This window comes from Oncorhynchus kisutch, linkage group LG18, assembly GCF_002021735.2.
Source record: "Oncorhynchus kisutch isolate 150728-3 linkage group LG18, Okis_V2, whole genome shotgun sequence".
NCBI classification, from domain to species: Eukaryota; Metazoa; Chordata; class Actinopteri; order Salmoniformes; family Salmonidae; genus Oncorhynchus; species Oncorhynchus kisutch.
The window spans coordinates 9,031,014-9,051,443 of record NC_034191.2 but is presented as its reverse complement, the minus strand read 5'-3'; the positions used below and the strand labels follow the sequence as shown (position 1 = coordinate 9,051,443).

The 20,430-nt window shown below is 48.0% G+C and overlaps 1 protein-coding gene across 2 annotated transcripts in view; it reads right to left on the bottom strand.

Annotated features, from left to right (window-relative positions):
• Positions 1 to 20,430, bottom strand: part of kcnab1a (potassium voltage-gated channel subfamily A regulatory beta subunit 1a) — a 205,656-nt gene that overhangs the window by 65,620 nt on the left and 119,606 nt on the right. For both annotated transcript variants that reach the window (XM_031796436.1, XM_031796437.1), the window contains exon 3: positions 7,052 to 7,089. In XM_031796436.1, the coding sequence (XP_031652296.1) occupies positions 7,052 to 7,089 (38 nt within the window). The remainder of the gene's footprint in view (positions 1 to 7,051; positions 7,090 to 20,430) is intronic.

Genomic DNA, 20,430 nt, shown 5'->3' with positions numbered 1-20,430 from the left:
CAGAGGGACTGGACCAGAGAGCAGATGGACTAGACCAGAGAGCAGAGGGACTGGACCAGAGAGCAGAGGGACTAGACCAGAGAGCAGAGGGACTGGACCAGAGAGCAGAGGGACTGGACCAGAGAGCAGAGGGACTAGACCAGAGAGCAGAGGGACTGGACCAGAGAGCAGAGGGACTGGACCAGAGAGCAGAGGACTAGAGGGACTGGACCAGAGAGCAGAGGGACTGGACCAGAGAGCAGAGGGACTGGACCAGAGAGCAGAGGGACTAGACCAGAGAGCAGAGGGACTAGACCAGAGAGCAGAGGGACTAGACCAGAGAGCAGAGGGACTGGACCAGAGAGCAGAGGGACTGGACCAGAGAGCAGAGGGACTGGACCAGAGAGCAGAGGGACTAGACCAGAGAGCAGAGGGACTAGACCAGAGAGCAGAGGGACTGGACCAGAGAGCAGAGGGACTGGACCAGAGAGCCCCAGGTCTTCACACATACAAGATGCTGATGTGCATCTTTGGGAACATCTACATTTTAAAAAGTATAATAAATCAATTTAATATGCACCATCACAATAAATCCATTATTGATTTTAGTCAGGAAACAGTATTTCAGAACATTTAAGAACATCTACTGTACAGCCTATGTTATCTGGCTGTGCTCCATGCCAGTCTGTCGTCTTGTTCATTCAGCTGACAAGATATGTTAATAAGTCCTGTGCCATTATTTTATATTATATGATTTTATAATAAGAATAATATAATTGAACTTAGCTGAGTAAAATAGAACAACACATGTTTTTTTTTCCATTACGGAGCGACTGCGTCGAGCGTAAAAGTGGTCATTTGAAACAGGTCCTATATACTGTATGCTAGATTTACATTCATTTGGCAACTTTAGTTGTGAATGATACACACCTTGGAATGTGTTAGAAATACAAACACGCTGAATATGGGCTGCGCGGTGTGGGGGAAACAGCTGTTCCTCAGGATGAACACGCTGAATATGGGCTGCGCGGTGTGGGGGAAACAGCTGTTCCTCAGGATGAACACGCTGAATATGGGCTGCGCGGTGTGGGGGAAACAGCTGTTCCTCAGGATGAACACGCTGAATATGGGCTGCGCGGTGTGGGGAAACAGCTGTTCCTCAGGATGAACACGCTGAATATGGGCTGCGCGGTGTGGGGGAAACAGCTGTTCCTCAGGATGAACACGCTGAATATGGGCTGCGCGGTGTGGGGGAAACAGCTGTTCCTCAGGATGAACACGCTGAATATGGGCTGCGCGGTGTGGGGAAAACAGCTGTTCCTCAGGATGAACACGCTGAATATGGGCTGCGCGGTGTGGGGAAAACAGCTGTTCCTCAGGATGAACACGCTGAAAATGGGCTGCGCGGTGTGGGGAAAACAGCTGTTCCTCAGGATGAACACGCTGAATATGGGCTGCGGGGTGTGGGGAAAACAGCTGTTCCTCAGGATGAACACGCTGAATATGGGCTGCGCGGTGTGGGGAAAACAGCTGTTCCTCAGGATGAACACGCTGAATATGGGCTGCGCGGTGTGGGGGAAACAGCTGTTCCTCAGGATGAACACGCTGAATATGGGCTGCGCGGTGTGGGGGAAAACAGCTGTTCCTCAGGATGAACACGCTGAATATGGGCTGCGCGGTGTGGGGAAAACAGCTGTTCCTCAGGATGAACACGCTGAAAATGGGCTGCGCGGTGTGGGGAAAACAGCTGTTCCTCAGGATGAACACGCTGAATATGGGCTGCGCGGTGTGGGGGAAACAGCTGTTCCTCAGGATGAACACGCTGAATATGGGCTGCGGGGTGTGGGGAAAACAGCTGTTCCTCAGGATGAACACGCTGAATATGGGCTGCGCGGTGTGGGAAAACAGCTGTTCCTCAGGATGAACACGCTGAATATGGGCTGCGCGGGGTGGGGAAAACAGCTGTTCTGCGGTGTGGGAAAACAGCTGTTCCTCAGGATGAACACGCTGAATATGGGCTGCGCGGGGTGGGAAAACAGCTGTTCCTCAGGATGAACACGCTGAAAATGGGCTGCGCGGTGTGGGGGGAAACAGCTGTTCCTTGCCTCAGGCTGAACACGCTGAATATGGGCTGCGCGGTGTGGGGGAAACAGCTGTTCCTCAGGATGAACACGCTGAAAATGGGCTGAGCAGTGTGGGGAAAACAGCTGTTCCTTGCCTCAGGCTGCACAGGCTGTTCTCTCATCAAATGATCATCATTTTCACCCATCAGACTATTCTCCTTCCTCTCAATTGAATCTCGTCTTTTTTTAATATTTAAAAATGTGTTTTGATTTAGAATGGCCCGTTATCAAATAAGCAGGAACAGGGACAGGGACAGGGACAGGGACAGGGACAGGGACAGGGACAGGACAGGGACAGGGACAGGGACAGGGACAGGGACAGGAACAGGGACAGGGACAGGGACAGGGACAGGGACAGGGACAGGGACAGGGACAGGGACAGGGACAGGGACAGGGACAGGAACAGGGACAGGGACAGGGACAGGGACAGGGACAGGGACAGGGACAGGGACAGGGACAGGGACAGGGACAGGGACAGGGACAGGGACAGGAACAGGGACAGGGACAGGGACAGGGACAGGGACAGGGACAGGGACAGGGACAGGAACAGGGACAGGGACAGGGACAGGGACAGGGACAGGGACAGGGACAGGGACAGGGACAGGGACAGGGACAGGGACAGGGACAGGACAGGGACAGGAACAGGGACAGGAAGGAACAGGGACAGGGACAGGGACAGGGACAGGAACAGGGACAGGGACAGGGACAGGGACAGGGACAGGGACAGGGACAGGGACAGGGACAGGACAGGGACAGGGACAGGGACAGGAACAGGGACAGGGACAGGGACAGGGACAGGGACAGGAACAGGGACAGGGACAGGGACAGGGACAGGGACAGGGACAGGGACAGGAACAGGGACAGGGACAGGGACAGGGACAGGGACAGGGACAGGGACAGGGACAGGGACAGGGACAGGGACAGGGACAGGGACAGGAACAGGGACAGGGACAGGGACAGGGACAGGGACAGGAACAGGGACAGGGACAGGGACAGGGACAGGAACAGGAACAGGAACAGGAACAGGAACAGGAACAGGAACAGGAACAGGAACAAGGACAGGAACAGGAACAGGGACAGGAACAGGAACAGGAACAGGAACAGGAACAGGAACAGGAACAGGAACAGGAACAGGAACAGGAACAGGGACAGGAACAGGAACAGGGACAGGGATGGGGGGAAAATACAGGAATAGCGAATGGAGGCCGCACGCTTTCCCACCGGCACATTCTGTAGGCTGCTTCGGTTTTACAGAGGAGCATTTGCTGAATTCATACTAGCAGCTGAAAAATATACTGAACAAAAATATTAACTATATGTGAACTATGTTTTAACTTTAGATAACTATATTTAGCTATATATTAACTGCATATATACAGTGGGGCAAAAAAGTATTTAGTCAGCCACCAATTGTGCAAGTTCTCCCACTTAAAAAGATGAGAGAGGCCTGTAATTTTCATCATAGGTACACTTCAACTATGACAGACAAAATGAGAAAGAAAATCCAGAAAATCACATTGTAGGATTTTTAATGAATTTATTTGCAAATTATGGTGGAAAATAAGTATTTGGTCACCTACAAACAAGCAAGATTTCTGACTCTCACAGACCGTTGCACAAGTGTGCAAAGCTGTCATGAAGGCAAAGGGTGGCTATTTGAAGAATCTCAAATATAAAATGCATTTTGATTTGTTTAACACTTTTTCGGTTACTACATGATTCCATATGTGTTATTTCACAGTGTTGATGTCTTCACTATTATTCTACAACGTAGAAAATAGTACAAATAAAGAAAAACCCTTGAATGAGTAGAGTAAATGCATGGTGGTGAGATATATATATATATATATACAGGTTATGTGTCATCCAAATAATTATGAAAGTATAAAAAATACCCTATTACCAGGCTATTCAAAATCCAATATAAATTCACTATAATTGTAGTCTAACTGTAAACAGCATCGCCTAAGGCTACACGTTGACTCTCAGACTGAAGCATATACATGTAGGAGTGTGAACAGTCCATCCAGTAAGTCTAATAACACAGTCGAAGGTGAGTCCTTCGACTAGACTACACTTCAAAATAAGGTCATCCTAAAATCAGTTTTGTTTGAATGTTTTTCCGCAGGTACACCTCCAATTGACTCTTATGATGTCAATTAGCCTATCAGAAGCTTCTAAAGCCATGACATCATTTTCTGGAATTTTCTAAGCTGTTTAAAGGCACAGTCAACTTAGTTGTATGTAAACTTCTGACTCACTGGAATTGTAATACAGTTATTAGAGTTAAAAAAAAATTGTTTCAGACTTGGGCTCATAAGCCTTGGATAGAGTTTTAGTCATGTCTTGTCGTTGGTGGAATGTTCATAGGGTTCAAGAGAGATATGTGGAGCGGACATCCGAAGAGGACTCTGTTCAGGCTGGCAGTGAAGGTGGGAGACCGTGATGATGCTGAGAGTAAATACGATGGATGGGTCCTTCGGCAGGGACAGCAGCGAGTGTGTGTACGTGTCTTGTGTGACAGCATATGAGTGGCTTAGGGACAGACAAGGACACTGGATGGGACCCAAGGCTGGGTTGACTGAACATGGAGATGGGAGCCAGGGGAGAGGAGAGCCAGGAGAGAGGAGAGTCAGGAGAGAGGGGAGAGGAGAGCCAGAAGAGAGGGGAGCCAGGGTAGAGGGGAGCCAGGGGAGAGGGGAGCCAGGGGAGAGGGGAGCCAGGGGAGAGGGGGGCTTGGGGAGAGGGGGCTTGGGAGAGGGGGGCTTGGGAGAGGGGAAAGGGGAGCCAGGGGAGAGGGGGCTTGGGGAGAGGGGGGCTTGGGAGAGGGGGGCTTGGGGAGAGGGGAAAGGGGGGCTTGGGGAGAGGGGGGCTTGGGGGCTTGGGGAGAGGGGAAAGGGGAGCCAGGGGAGAGGGGGACTTGGGGAGAGGGGGGCTTGGGGAGAGGGGAAAGGGGAGCCAGGGGAGAGGGGGGCTTGGGGAGAGGGGGGCTTGGGGAGAGGGGGGCTTGGGGAGAGGGGAAAGGGAGCCAGGGGAGAGGGGAGACAGGGGAGAGGAGAGAGGGGATCCTGGGAGAGGGGGAGCCAGGAGAGAGGGGAGCCAGGGGAGAGGGGAGCCAGGGGAGAGGGGAGCCAGGAGAGATGGGAGAGGAGAGCCAGGAGAGAGGGGGGCCAGGGGAGAGGGGAGAGGAGAGCCAGGAGAGAGGAGAGTCAGGAGAGAGGGGAGAGGAGAGCCAGGAGAGAGGAGAGTCAGGAGAGAGGGGAGAGGAGAGCCAGGAGAGAGGGGAGAGGAGAGCCAGGAGAGAGGGGAGCCAGGGGAGAGGGGAGCCAGGAGAGAGGGGAGCCAGGAGAGAGGGGAGCCAGGGGAGAGGGGAGCCATGGGAGAGGGGAGCCAGGGGAGAGGGGGACCAGGGGAGAGGGGAGCCAGGTGAGAGGGGAGCCATGGTGAAGGCAATGAGGACACAGATTATTTTGCCTAAAAGCAAGCCTGTCTCTGTGTGTGTGTGTGTGTGTGTGTGTGTGTGTGTGTGTGTGTGTGTGTGTGTGTGTGTGTGTGTGTGTGTGTGTGTGTGTGTGTGTGTGTGTGTGCGTGTGCGTGTGCGTGCGCGCGCGCGCGTGTGTGTGCGAGTTTGTGTGACAGTGGGTCCATGTAACAATACCACACAGGTGGGCATTATTATTAATATTGTCCCGATCAAGAGAACCCAGCAGAGGGCGCTGTGGTGGAAACATCAACCTCAAATTAAGACCAAAAAAAACACACACAATACATTATGATGTCATTACCTAAATATATGGCCTATTTAGAACCTACTACTACAAAAAAATGACAAATACCATTCCCCATTGAGGCCTGCTGGGGCAAGTAATTAATCCCTAACTCCTCCCATCCGTGGCGCCTACACCATAACGTAAAGGCTCTTAGTTCATAATCATGGCTGTTGAAATGTCCTGCAACAGGTTATTTTTCATCATGGTTGTGAATGGAGCTCTTATGCTCCCATACCGTTGTCTTAGGTTCACGTTTAGTCTTACCCAAATACTACAAGTTACAGGAACACTTAAAGGAGATATACAACACATTTTTGTGTTACATGTTTTTCTAACTCAAACCTTTATCCTCTCACCGGAATGAGGATTGATAAGAGAGTTCCGTCTGATCATGGCATCACAGCGGACACAGTTGTGACAAAGGGTATATTACCATCAGGAATAAAATAATTGTGTTTTTTTCCCCCGTAGGTACATGTGCCGTGAGAAAACAGTCCCATTAAAGTGTCTTATAGCGAAACCTTGGGTGTCTATTAACCACATGTTTGATTGTTTGTTGACGGGATTGCAACAATGCATTGTCCTCAGTTTGCCGATAAGTTTGCCGACTCCGATAAGGCAATTGTCCAATAATTCTTGGTCATTACCCTCTTGCTTTGAATCATTCACATAAATCGTTGGCATGTACAGTACATCAAATGATAAATCAGTGTCGCAAATGCGCCTAATGCGAAGCGATTGGATTTTTTTAATGAGGGTAACTGCTGAAAGGTATTTATATATTTAAAAAAATCTATACACACCTACCACACATTACACTGCTGTACTGTATCACAAATTCGAATCCAGGCTGTATCACAACCGGGCCGTGAATGGGAGTCCCATAGGTTGGAGGAACAATTGGCCCGGGTTTGGCCGGTGTAGGCCGGCAATGTAAACAAGAATTTGTTCTTAACTGACTTGCCTACTTTAAATAAAGGTTACATAAAAAATATATAAAAAATGTACACTAACTGAACCAAAGAGATTTTACCCAGAGTACACTCTGATTCATAGCTAACTTTGTGTCTGCTAAAGTGTCAAGTCATTGTGGAGCAGTAAATACCAGAGGCAAAGACTGTACACATTTCCTATCTCCATAAAACCAAGTAGAAAAACATTAGTAAACGATCGTCTTACCTCATCTGTGATCTGACTGCCAAACGTCACCCATGTACCTGAAACAGAAACAGAGATGGCAATTACAAGGTGTAGCATCACATAATTGTGAAGCTTTGGTGCTTCTATGTGCAGTACTATACATATGCCCAGTACTATACTATACATATGCCCAGTACTATACTATACATATCCCCAGTACTATACTATACATATGCCCAGTACTATACTATACATATGCCCAGTACTATACTATACATATCCCCAGTACTATACTATACATATGCCCAGTACTATACTATACATATGCCCAGTACTATACTATACATATCCCCAGTACTATACTATACATATCCCCAGTACTATACTATACATATCCCCAGTACTATACTATACGTACATATGCCCCGTACTATACTATACTATACATACATACATACATACCCCCAGTACTATACTATACATATCCCCAGTACTATACTATACGTACATATGCCCCGTACTATACTATACTATACATACATACCCCCAGTACTATACTATACTATACGCACATATCCCCAGTACTATACTATACATACATACCCCCAGTACTATACTATACATACATATCCCCAGTACTATACTATACTATACTATACGCACATATCCCCAGTACTATACTATACATACATACCCCCAGTACTATACTATACATACATATCCCCAGTACTATACTATACGCACATATCCCCAGTACTATACTATACTATACATATCCCCAGTACTATACTATACATACATATCCCCAGTACTATACTATACTATACTATACGCACATATCCCCAGTACTATACTATACATACATACCCCCAGTACTATACTATACATACATATCCCCAGTACTATACTATACGCACATATCCCCAGTACTATACTATACTATACATATCCCCAGTACTATACTATACATACATATCCCCAGTAGTATACTATACATATCCCCAGTACTATACTATACTATACATATCCCCAGTACTATACTATACATACATATCCCCAGTACTATACTATACATAAATACCCCCAGTACTATACTATACATATCCCCAGTACTATACTATAAATACATACCCCCAGTACTATACTATACATATCCCCAGTACTATACTATACGTACATATGCCCCGTACTATACTATACTATACGCACATACCCCCAGTACTATACTATACGCACATACCCCCAGTACTATACTATACGCACATACCCCAGTACTATACTATATGTACATATCCCCAGTACTATACTATACATATCCCCAGTACTATACTATACATATCCCCAGTACTATACTATACATATCCCAGTACTATACTATACATATCCTCAGTACTATACTATACATATCCCCAGTACTATACTATACATATGCCCAGTACTATACTATACATATCCCCAGTACTATACGTACATATCCCAGTACTATACTATACATATCCCCAGTACTATACTATACATATCCCCAGTACTATACTATACATATCCCCAGTACTATACTATACATATCCCCAGTACTATACTATACATATCCCCAGTACTATACTATACATATGCCCAGTACTATACTATACATATCCCCAGTACTATACATACATATCCCCAATACTATACTATACATACATATCCCCAATACTATACTATACATACATATCCCCAATACTATACTATACATATCCCCAGTACTATACTATACATATCCCCAGTACTATACTATACATACCCCCAGTACTATACTATACATATCCCAGTACTATACTATACATATGCCCAGTACTATACTATACATATCCCAGTACTATACTATACATATCCCCAGTACTATACTATACATATCCCCAGTACTATACTATACATATCCCCAGTACTATACTATACATATCCCCAGTACTATACTATACATATCCCCAGTACTATACTATACATATCCCCAGTACTATACTATACATATGCCCAGTACTATACTATACATATCCCCAGTACTATACATACATATCCCCAATACTATACTATACATACATATCCCCAATACTATACTATACATACATATCCCAATACTATACTATACATATCCCCAGTACTATACTATACATATCCCCAGTACTATACTATACATACCCCCAGTACTATACTATACATATCCCAGTACTATACTATACATATGCCCAGTACTATACTATACATATCCCAGTACTATACTATACATATCCCCAGTACTATACTATACATATCCCCAGTACTATACTATACATATCCCCAGTACTATACTATACATATCCCCAGTACTATACTATACATATCCCAGTACTATACTATACATATCCCCAGTACTATACTATACATATCCCCAGTACTATACTATACATATCCCCAGTACTATACTATACATATCCCAGTACTATACTATACATATCCCCAGTACTATACTATACTTATGCCCCGTACTTCACTTGGTCAGGAGCACCACCGAAACTGAGTACCAGCACCTCACATTTTCTTCTGCTTGAGTTCGGCACCTCCTATAGAACATTAGATTGAGGTGTTCCTTGTACCTAAATATAAACAGTACCGGCACCCAAAGAGAGTTCCGGTACTTTTTTCAGTCCAGGTCAAGCACTGCATAAGCCAGTGTCAGAATGTCAGTCATTGTGCTAACAGTTACTTAACATGTGTAACGGCTGAGACTGGGATGTTTGTAGGAGTAATTCTTACAGGCCTAATCCATGAGACAACAGTGATGACATCAGCTGTCGGCACTTCAGTATACGAGACAAATCTGTCCTGTCAGGGGAACAGCATGTGTACAGAGCAGTGGCGGCTCCTCAGAGGAGGAAGGGGAGGACCATCCTCCTCAGTGAATTACATTTTTTTTTAAATAGTGAAACATAAAAAAGTTAGCGTTTAAAAAAAAAAACTATACACAATATATTCACGTCACCAAATAATTGATTATTAAAACAAAATGTTTTGCAATTAATGTCCACAGTAGCCTCAACAGCACTCTGTAGGGTAGCACCATGGTGTAGCATTCGGAGGACAGCTAGCTTCCGTCCTCCTCTGGGTACATTAACTTCAATACAAAGCCTAGGAGGCTCATGGTTCTCACCTCCTTCCAAAGACTTACACAGTAATTATGATAACTTCTGGAGGACGTCCTTCAACCTATCAGAGCTCTTGCAGCGTGAACGAACATGTTGTCCACCCAATCAAAGGATCAGATAATGAATCTAGTACTGAAAGCTATAGCTAGCTAGCAATGCAGTGAATAAAATGTAGTCAGTATTTGACTCAAAGAGAGAGAAAGACAATAATTAATGAAGTAGAAGCAAGAAAGAGAGATCGTTGTATTTTCTTCCCTTTCACGTTCACTTAGCTAGTGAATGCAGATCGCTAGTTTAGCCTACTTAAACACCCGGCTCAAACAGTGAGGGATGATATGTTAGCTAGCTGGTTATGGCTATCCAACACTGGAACTCTTCCAAGTCAAGGTAAACTTTTGGTTTTATTCATTTTTTGCCACAGAGGCCCGATCTGCTAAACTGCATGCTGACTGTATACTGTACTGCATCATTGTAGCGGGTTTAGTAGTGCATTAGTTCTAGTAGCTATGTTGACTAAGACGTTAGCTAATATGGTGACAACGATGTAGGCTGTGTGTAGCGGTCAGCGGTTATGATATAAAGATTTTACTTGAACGTTTTTTTTAGCCTGGTCACAAACAGCTGACTCGTTGTGCACTGAAGGCCACAAGCGAAGGGAAAAGGTGAGAGGAGGAGAGCGCGTCAATGAGAGAAGGAATTATGCGATCATGAAGTTTTCCTTTCACACAATTATCTTCTCGTATATTTCTATTAAAATAGAATAGACGAGGGCCATAGCGATTGCAATGAGTAAGCTGTCTTCCAGGCTGTCTGCACCCATCATTCACCACTGTCCCACTGCCAACCTCTACCTGTCTGCTCTGGGACCCAGCCCTGTCCTGTCCTGTCCCACTGCCAACCTCTACCTGTCTGCTCTGGGACCCAGCCCTGTCCTGTCCTGTCCCACTGCCAACCTCTACCTGTCTGCTCTGGGACCCAGCCCTGTCCTGTCCTGTCCCACTGCCAACCTCTACCTGTCTGCTCTGGGACCCAGCCCTGTCCTGTCCTGTCCCACTGCCAACCTCTACCTGTCTGCTCTGGGACCCAGCCATGTCCTGTCCTGTCCCACTGCCAACCTCTACCTGTCTGCTCTGGGACCCAGCCCTGTCCTGTCCTGTCCCACTGCCAACCTCTACCTGTCTGCTCTGGGACCCAGCCCTGTCCTGTCCTGTCCCACTGCCAACCTCTACCTGTCTGCTCTGGGACCCAGCCCTGTCCTGTCCTGTCCCACTGCCAACCTCTACCTGTCTGCTCTGGGACCCAGCCCTGTCCTGTCCTGTCCCACTGCCAACCTCTACCTGTCTGCTCTGTAACTCAGCCCTGTCCTGTCCTGTCCCACTGCCAACCTCTACCTGTCTGCTCTGTAACTCAGCCCTGTCCTGTCCTGTCCCACTGCCAACCTCTACCTGTCTGCTCTGTAACCCAGCCCTGTCCTGTCCAACTGCCAACCTCTACCTGTCTGCTCTGTAACCCAGTCCTGTCCTGTCCAACTGCCAACCTCTACCTGTCTGCTCTGTAACCCAGCCCTGTCCTGTCCAACTGCCAACCTCTACCTGTCTGCTCTGTAACCCAGTCCTGTCCTGTCCAACTGCCAACCTCTACCTGTCTGCTCTGTAACCCAGTCCTGTCCTGTCCAACTGCCAACCTCTACCTGTCTGCTCTGGGACCCAGCCCTGTCCTGTCCTGTCCCACTGCCAACCTCTACCTGTGTGCTCTGGGACCCAGCCCTGTCCTGTCCCACTGCCAACCTCTACCTGTGTGCTCTGGGACCCAGCCCTGTCCTGTCCTGTCCCACTGCCAACCTCTACCTGTGTGCTCTGGGACCCAGCCCTGTCCTGTCCCACTGCCAACCTCTACCTGTGTGCTCTGGGACCCAGCCCTGTCCTGTCCCACTGCCAACCTCTACCTGTGTGCTCTGGGACCCAGCCCTGTCCTGTCCTGTCCCACTGCCAACCTCTACCTGTGTGCTCTGGGACCCAGCCCTGTCCTGTCCCACTGCCAACCTCTACCTGTGTGCTCTGGGACCCAGCCCTGTCCTGTCCTGTCCCACTGCCAACCTCTACCTGTGTGCTCTGGGACCCAGCCCTGTCCTGTCCCACTGCCAACCTCTACCTGTGTGCTCTGGGACCCAGCCCTGTCCTGTCCCACTGCCAACCTCTACCTGTGTGCTCTGGGACCCAGCCCTGTCCTGTCCTGTCCCACTGCCAACCTCTACCTGTGTGCTCTGGGACCCAGCCCTGTCCTGTCCCACTGCCAACCTCTACCTGTGTGCTCTGGGACCCAGCCCTGTCCTGTCCTGTCCCACTGCCAACCTCTACCTGTGTGCTCTGGGACCCAGCCCTGTCCTGTCCCACTGCCAACCTCTACCTGTGTGCTCTGGGACCCAGCCCTGTCCTGTCCTGTCCCACTGCCAACCTCTACCTGTGTGCTCTGGGACCCAGCCCTGTCCTGTCCCACTGCCAACCTCTACCTGTGTGCTCTGGGACCCAGCCCTGTCCTGTCCTGTCCCACTGCCAACCTCTACCTGTGTGCTCTGGGACCCAGCCCTGTCCTGTCCCACTGCCAACCTCTACCTGTGTGCTCTGGGACCCAGCCCTGTCCTGTCCCACTGCCAACCTCTACCTGTGTGCTCTGGGACCCAGCCCTGTCCTGTCCTGTCCCACTGCCAACCTCTACCTGTGTGCTCTGGGACCCAGCCCTGTCCTGTCCCACTGCCAACCTCTACCTGTGTGCTCTGGGACCCAGCCCTGTCCTGTCCCACTGCCAACCTCTACCTGTGTGCTCTGGGACCCAGCCCTGTCCTGTCCCACTGCCAACCTCTACCTGTGTGCTCTGGGACCCAGCCCTGTCCTGTCCCACTGCCAACCTCTACCTGTGTGCTCTGGGACCCAGCCCTGTCCTGTCCCACTGCCAACCTCTACCTGTGTGCTCTGGGACCCAGCCCTGTCCTGTCCCACTGCCAACCTCTACCTGTGTGCTCTGGGACCCAGCCCTGTCCTGTCCCACTGCCAACCTCTACCTGTGTGCTCTGGGACCCAGCCCTGTCCTGTCCTGTCCCACTGCCAACCTCTACCTGTCTGCTCTGGGACCCAGCCCTGTCCTGTCCTGTCCCACTGCCAACCTCTACCTGTCTGCTCTGGGACCCAGCCCTGTCCTGTCCTGTCCCACTGCCAACCTCTACCTGTGTGCTCTGGGACCCAGCCCTGTCCTGTCCTGTCCCACTGCCAACCTCTACCTGTGTGCTCTGGGACCCAGCCCTGTCCTGTCCCACTGCCAACCTCTACCTGTGTGCTCTGGGACCCAGCCCTGTCCTGTCCTGTCCCACTGCCAACCTCTACCTGTGTGCTCTGGGACCCAGCCCTGTCCTGTCCTGTCCCACTGCCAACCTCTACCTGTGTGCTCTGGGACCCAGCACTGTCCTGTCGCACTGCCAACCTCTACCTGTGTGCTCTGGGACCCAGCCCTGTCCTGCTAAATAAAACAATGACACTCTGTGCCCTTTTAATAGAAACATTCCACTACTAGTCTGCTCTAGTCGGTCTCCCCATCTACACACCAGCTACACTATGGCTATATGGTCTGTCTCATTGACTGTCTCAAACCCTGATAAACCCTCCTCCACCTAAGATCAGGGAGACAAGAGAAGGAGGAGAGAGGATGGGAGAGATCGAAGAAGAGGAGATGAGAGGTGATAAAAGGTATAAAAGGTTACTCAGAAAGTGCTGAAGGATCAGATTACACTGATCAATTTCTCCCTCACTCACATTCTGTTGACTCTTCCCTAGCCAATTAGCATGAGGGAAACACGCACACACACACACACACACACACACACACACACACACACACACACACACACACACACACACACACACACACACACACACACACAGTTTATGTTCTCCTTCCCTAGCCAATTAGCATGAGGGAAACACGCACACACACACACACACACACACACACACACACACACACACACACACACACACACACACACACACACACACACACACACACACACTTAGTTAATGTTCTCCTTCCTAGCCAATTAGCAAGGGAGAAAGCCAGTGAGGAACTTATCGACCGTACCGCAGAACAACCGTAAATCGACTGGCGGTCGAAGCGCTAAACCCGTTTGGTAATTGTATATTTACAGCGGCAGTTAATTATAAGCAGTGAAAAAGTCAAGAGGGACTTCTCATATTGAATAGTTCAATCTATCAACGCTCTGTATCAGCAGAATTCAGGACTGCAGTGTACTGTACTGAGAGCACAGATGGTCATGAACCAAGGACTGTAGTGTACTGTACTGAGAGCACAGATGGTCATGAACCAAGGACTGGAGTGTACTGTACTGAGAGCACAGATGGTCATGAACCAAGGACTGTAGTGTACTGTACTGAGAGCACAGATGGTCATGAACCAAGGACTGTAGTGTACTGTACCGAGAGCACAGATGGTCATGAACCAAGGACTGGAGTGTACTGTACCGAGAGCACAGATGGTCATGAACCAAGGACTGTAGTGTACTGTACCGAGAGCACAGATGGTCATGAACCAAGGACTGTAGTGTACTGTACTGAGAGCACAGATGGTCATGAACCAAGGACTGTAGTGTACTGTACTGAGAGCACAGATGGCCATGAACCAAGGACTGTAGTGTACTGTACCGAGAGCACAGATGGCCATGAACCAAGGACTGTAGTGTACTGTACTGAGAGCACAGATGGTCATGAACCAAGGACTGTAGTGTACTGTACCGAGAGCACAGATGGTCATGAACCAAGGACTGTAGTACTGTACTGAGAGCACAGATGGTCATGAACCAAGGACTGTAGTGTACTGTCTCAGCCTCCAGTATTTATGCTGCAGTAGATTATGTGTCGGGGGGCTGGGGTCAGTTTGTTATATCTGGAGTACTTCTCCTGTCCTATTCGGTGTCCTGTGTGAATCTAAGTGTGCGTTCTCTAATTCTCTCCTTCTCTCTTTCTTTCTCTCTCTCGGAGGACCTGAGCCCTAGGACCATGCCCCAGGACTACCTGACATGATGACTCCTTGCTGTCCCCAGTCCACCTGGCCATGCTGCTGTTCCAGTTTCAACTGACCTGAGCCCTAGGACCATGCCCCAGGACTACCTGACATGATGACTCCTTGCTGTCCCCAGTCCACCTGGCCATGCTGCTGCTCCAGTTTCAACTTCCACCTGACTGTGCTGCTGCTCCAGTTTCAACTGTTCTGCCTTATTATTATTCGACCATGCTGGTCATTTATGAACATTTGAACATCTTGGCCATGTTCTGTTATAATCTCCACCCGGCACAGCCAGAAGAGGACTGGCCACCCCACATAGCCTGGTTCCTCTCTAGGTTTCTTCCTAGGTATTGGCCTTTCTAGGGAGTTTTTCCTAGCCACCGTGCTTCTACACCTGCATTGCTTGCTGTTTGGGGTTTTAGGCTGGGTTTCTGTACAGCACTTTGAGATATCAGCTGATGTACGAAGGGCTATATAAATAAATTTGATTTGATTTGATTTTGTACTGAGAGCACAGATGGCCATGAACCAAGGACTGTAGTGTACTGTACTGAGAGCACAGATGGTCATGAACCAAGGACTGGAGTGTACTGTACTGAGAGCACAGATGGTCATGAACCAAGGACTGTAGTGTACTGTACCGAGAGCACAGATGGTCATGAACCAAGGACTGTAGTGTACTGTACTGAGAGCACAGATGGTCATGAACCAAGGACTGTAGTGTACTGTACTGAGAGCACAGATGGCCATGAACCAAGGACTGTAGTGTACTGTACCGAGAGCACAGATGGCCATGAACCAAGGACTGTAGTGTACTGTACCGAGAGCACAGATGGCCATGAACCAAGGACTGTAGTGTACTGTACTGAGAGCACAGATGGTCATGAACCAAGGACTGTAGTGTACTGTACTGAGAGCACAGATGGCCATGAACCAAGGACTGTAGTGTACTGTACCGAGAGCACAGATGGCCATGAACCAAGGACTGTAGTGTACTGTACTGAGAGCACAGATGGTCATGAACCAAGGACTGTAGTGTACTGTACTGAGAGCACAGATGGTCATGAACCAAGCACCATCTTATTTAATCACCTTATATCATTTACTCATTCAAGGGTTTTTCTTTATTTTTACTATTTTCTACATTGTAGAATAATAGTTAAGACATCAACTGTAACGGGATTCTTCCTGGGAAGGAAAGGAGGACCAAAACGCAGCGTGATTATAATTCATGTTTTTTTTTATAAGAAAAACTATACATGAATAAACTACAAAAAAAACAAGAAACCCGAAACAGTCCCATGTGGTACAAACACTGACACAGGAGACAACCACCCACAAAATACCCAAAGAATATGGCTGCCTAAATATGGTTCCCAATCAGAGACAACGATAAACACCTGCCTCTGATTGAGAACCACTCCAGGCAACCATAGACTTTCCTAGACAACTATACTGAACACAACCCCATAAATCTAATAAACCCCTAGACAAGATAAACACAATAAATCACCCATGTCACACCCTGGCCTAACCAAAATAATAACGAAAACACAGAATACTAAGGCCAGGGCGTGACATCAACATTATGAAATAACACATATGGAATCATGTAGTAACCAAAGAAGTGTTAAACAAATCAAAATAAATCCACCCTTTGCCTTGATGACAGCTTTGCACACTCTTGGCATTCCCTCAACCAGCTTCACCTGGAATGGTTTTCCAACCGTCTTGAAGGAGTTCCCACATATGCTGAACACTTGTTGGCTGCTTTTTCTTAACTCTGCAGTCCAACTCATCCCATCTCAATTGGTTTGAGGTCGGGTGATTGTGGAGGGCAGGTCATCTGATGCAGCACTCCATCACTCTCCTTCTTGGTCAAATAGCCCTTTACACAGCCCGGAGCTGTATTTGGGGTCATTGTCCTGTTGATAAACAAATGATAGTCCCACTAAGCGCAAACCAGTTCGGATGGAGTATCTCTGCAGAATAACTAATCATCTTCTTCACCAGCTTTGAGGATAATACCGTCACGGCCTGCTAAACAAGGACTGAGGCTCCTCCTCTCCTTCTCCGAGACCGACCTCTTGTTTCCGGACAGGCTATACACATTCTTTGCATGCTTTGAGGATAACACAGTGCCACTGACGCGGCCCGCTAACATGGACTGTTGGCTCTCCTCCGTGGCCGATGTGAGTAAAACTTTTAAAAGTGTTAACCCTCGCAAGGCTGCTGGCCCAGATGGCATCCCCAGCCGTGTCCTTAGAGCATGCGCAGACCAGGTGGCGGGTGTGTTTACGGACATATTCAATCGCTCCCTATCCCAGTCTGTTGTCCACACATGCTTCAAAATGGATGCCATTGTTTCTGTACCAAGAAGGCAAGGATAACTGAACTAAATCATGAAGTGCTTTGAGAGACGAGTCAAGGATCATATCACCTCCACCTTACCAGCCACCGTAGACCCACTTCAGCTTGCGTACCGCCCAACAGGTCCACAGACAATGCAATCGCCATCACACTGCACACTGCCCTATCCCATCTGGACAAGATAATTACCTATGTAAGTATTCTGTTCATTGACTACAGCTCAACATTGTACCCGCCAAACTCCTCACCAAGCTGGAGGCCCTCGGTCTCAACCCCGCCCTGTGCAATTGGGTCATGGGCTTTCTGATGGCCGGTGGTTAAGGTAGGAAACAACATCTCCACTTCGCTGATCCTCAACACTGGGGCCCCACAAGTGTGCGTGCTCAGCCCCCTCCTGTACTCCCTGTTCACCCACGACTGCGTGGCCATACACGCCTCCAACTCAATCATCAAGTTAGCAGCCGACACTACAGTGGTAGGCTTGATTACCAACAACGACGAGACAGTCTACAGGGAGGAGGTAAGGGCCCTCGGAGTATGGTGTCAGGAAAACAATCTCTCACTCAACGTCAACAAAACAAAGAAGATGGACTTCAGGAAACAGCAGAGGGAGAACCCCCTATCTACATCGATGGGACAAATCAAATCAAATCAAATCAAATTTTATTTGTCACATACACATGTTTAGCAGATGTTAATGCGAGTGTAGCGAAATGCTTGTGCTTCTAGTTCCGACAATGCAGTAATAACCAACAAGTAATCTAACTAACAATTCCAAAACTACTGTCTTATACACAGTGTAAGGGGATAAAGAATATGTACATAAGGATATATGAATGAGTGATGGTACAGAGCAGCATAGGCAAGATACAGTAGATGATATCGAGTACAGTATATACATATGAGATGAGTATGTAAACCAAGTGGCGTAGTTAAAGTGGCTAGTGATACATGTATTACATAAGGATGCAGTCGATGATATAGAGTACAGTATATACGTATGCATATGAGATGAATAATGTAGGGTAAGTAACATTATATAAGGTAGCATTGTTTAAAGTGGCTAGTGATATATTTACATCATTTCCCATCAATTCCCATTATTAAAGTGGCTGGAGTTGAGTCAGTGTCATTGTCAGTGTGTTGGCAGCAGCCACTCAATGTTAGTGGTGGCTGTTTAACAGTCTGATGGCCTCTCTGAGTTAGAGATTGCTGTTTAGCAGTCTGATGGCCTTGAGATAGAAGCTGTTTTTCAGTCTCTCGGTCCCAGCTTTGATGCACCTGTACTGACCTCGCCTTCTGGATGATAGCGGGGTGAACAGGCAGTGGCTCGGGTGGTTGATGTCCTTGATGATCTTTATGGCCTTCCTGTAACATCGGGTGGTGTAGGTGTCCTGGAGGGCAGGTAGTTTGCCCCCGGTGATGCGTTGTGCAGACCTCACTACCCTCTGGAGAGCCTTACGGTTGAGGGCGGAGCAGTTGCCGTACCAGGCGGTGATACAGCCCGCCAGGATGCTCTCGATTGTGCATCTGTAGAAGTTTGTGAGTGCTTTTTGGTGACAAGCCAAATTTCTTCAGCCTCCTGAGGTTGAAGAGGTGCTGCTGCGCCTTCTTCACAATGCTGTCTGTGTGAGTGGACCAATTCAGTTTGTCTGTGATGTGTATGCCGAGGAACTTAAAACTTGCTACCCTCTCCACTACAGCAGTGGAGAAGGTGGAATGTTTTAAGTTCCTCGGCGTACACATCACAGACATCACAGACAAACTGAAATGGTCCACCCACACAGACACTGTGGTGAAGCAGGCACCTCCTCAGGAGGCTGAAGAAATTTGGCTTGTCACCCAAAACAGTGACAAAATTTACAGATGCACAATCGAGAGCATCCTGTCGGGCTGTATCATAGCCTGGTACGGCAACTGCACTGCCCTCAACCACAAGGATCTCCAGATGGTGGTGCAGTCTGCACAATGTAATACAATCACCGGGGGCAAACTACCTGCCCTCCAGGACACCTACAGCAACTGATGTCACAGGAAGGCCAAAAATATAATCAAGGACAACAACCACCCGGGCCTCTGCCTGTTCACACCGCTACCATCCAGACGGTGAGGTCTGTACAGGTGCATTAAAGCTGGGACCAAGAGAATGAAAAACAGCTTCTATCTCAAGGCCATCAGACTGCTAAACAGCAATCTCTAACTCAGAGAGGCTGCTGCCTAGTTAAAAACTAAATCACTGGTGTCGTGGCAGAATCAGAATTCTTTAGGTAACATTTATAAATAAGATGTTTTATTCATTTTATAGCATGCTTATGTGGGCAAGGTTACGTGGGCCCAGAGAGGGGAGAGGTCTGGTTGGTCTTATCTGTGAATGTGTCATGTGTAAATTAATCTTTTAAACCATGTGAAGGGATGATTGAGGGGGAACCAATTATCTCTTGGCTCCACAATGTCTGTGTGCCAGTCACTGTCTCTGTGATCTTGTCCAGGAGGGGGTGCATTTGATATATGCCATTGGGTGGGGTAATGGTGTTGGTCCTTAGTGGTACCAAGAGCGAGATAAGAACATAGTTTAGGAGACCAAAGCTGAACGATAATTTATAACCAATGCTGTCTGGCTATGTGTGTCTTTCCTATTAAGGATCTCAGTTGCAATGTGTAAGCACTCTCACAGAATCCATTTATAGACACTGAATTGATCTGAGAGTCACAGGGTTGTGATGGAGCTCATATAATTAAAGATGGACTTTGTGATAACTCTGACTTGTGTGGTGGTTTGCTCTCATGATTTGGTAAATACAGGAACTTTCCACTACACGG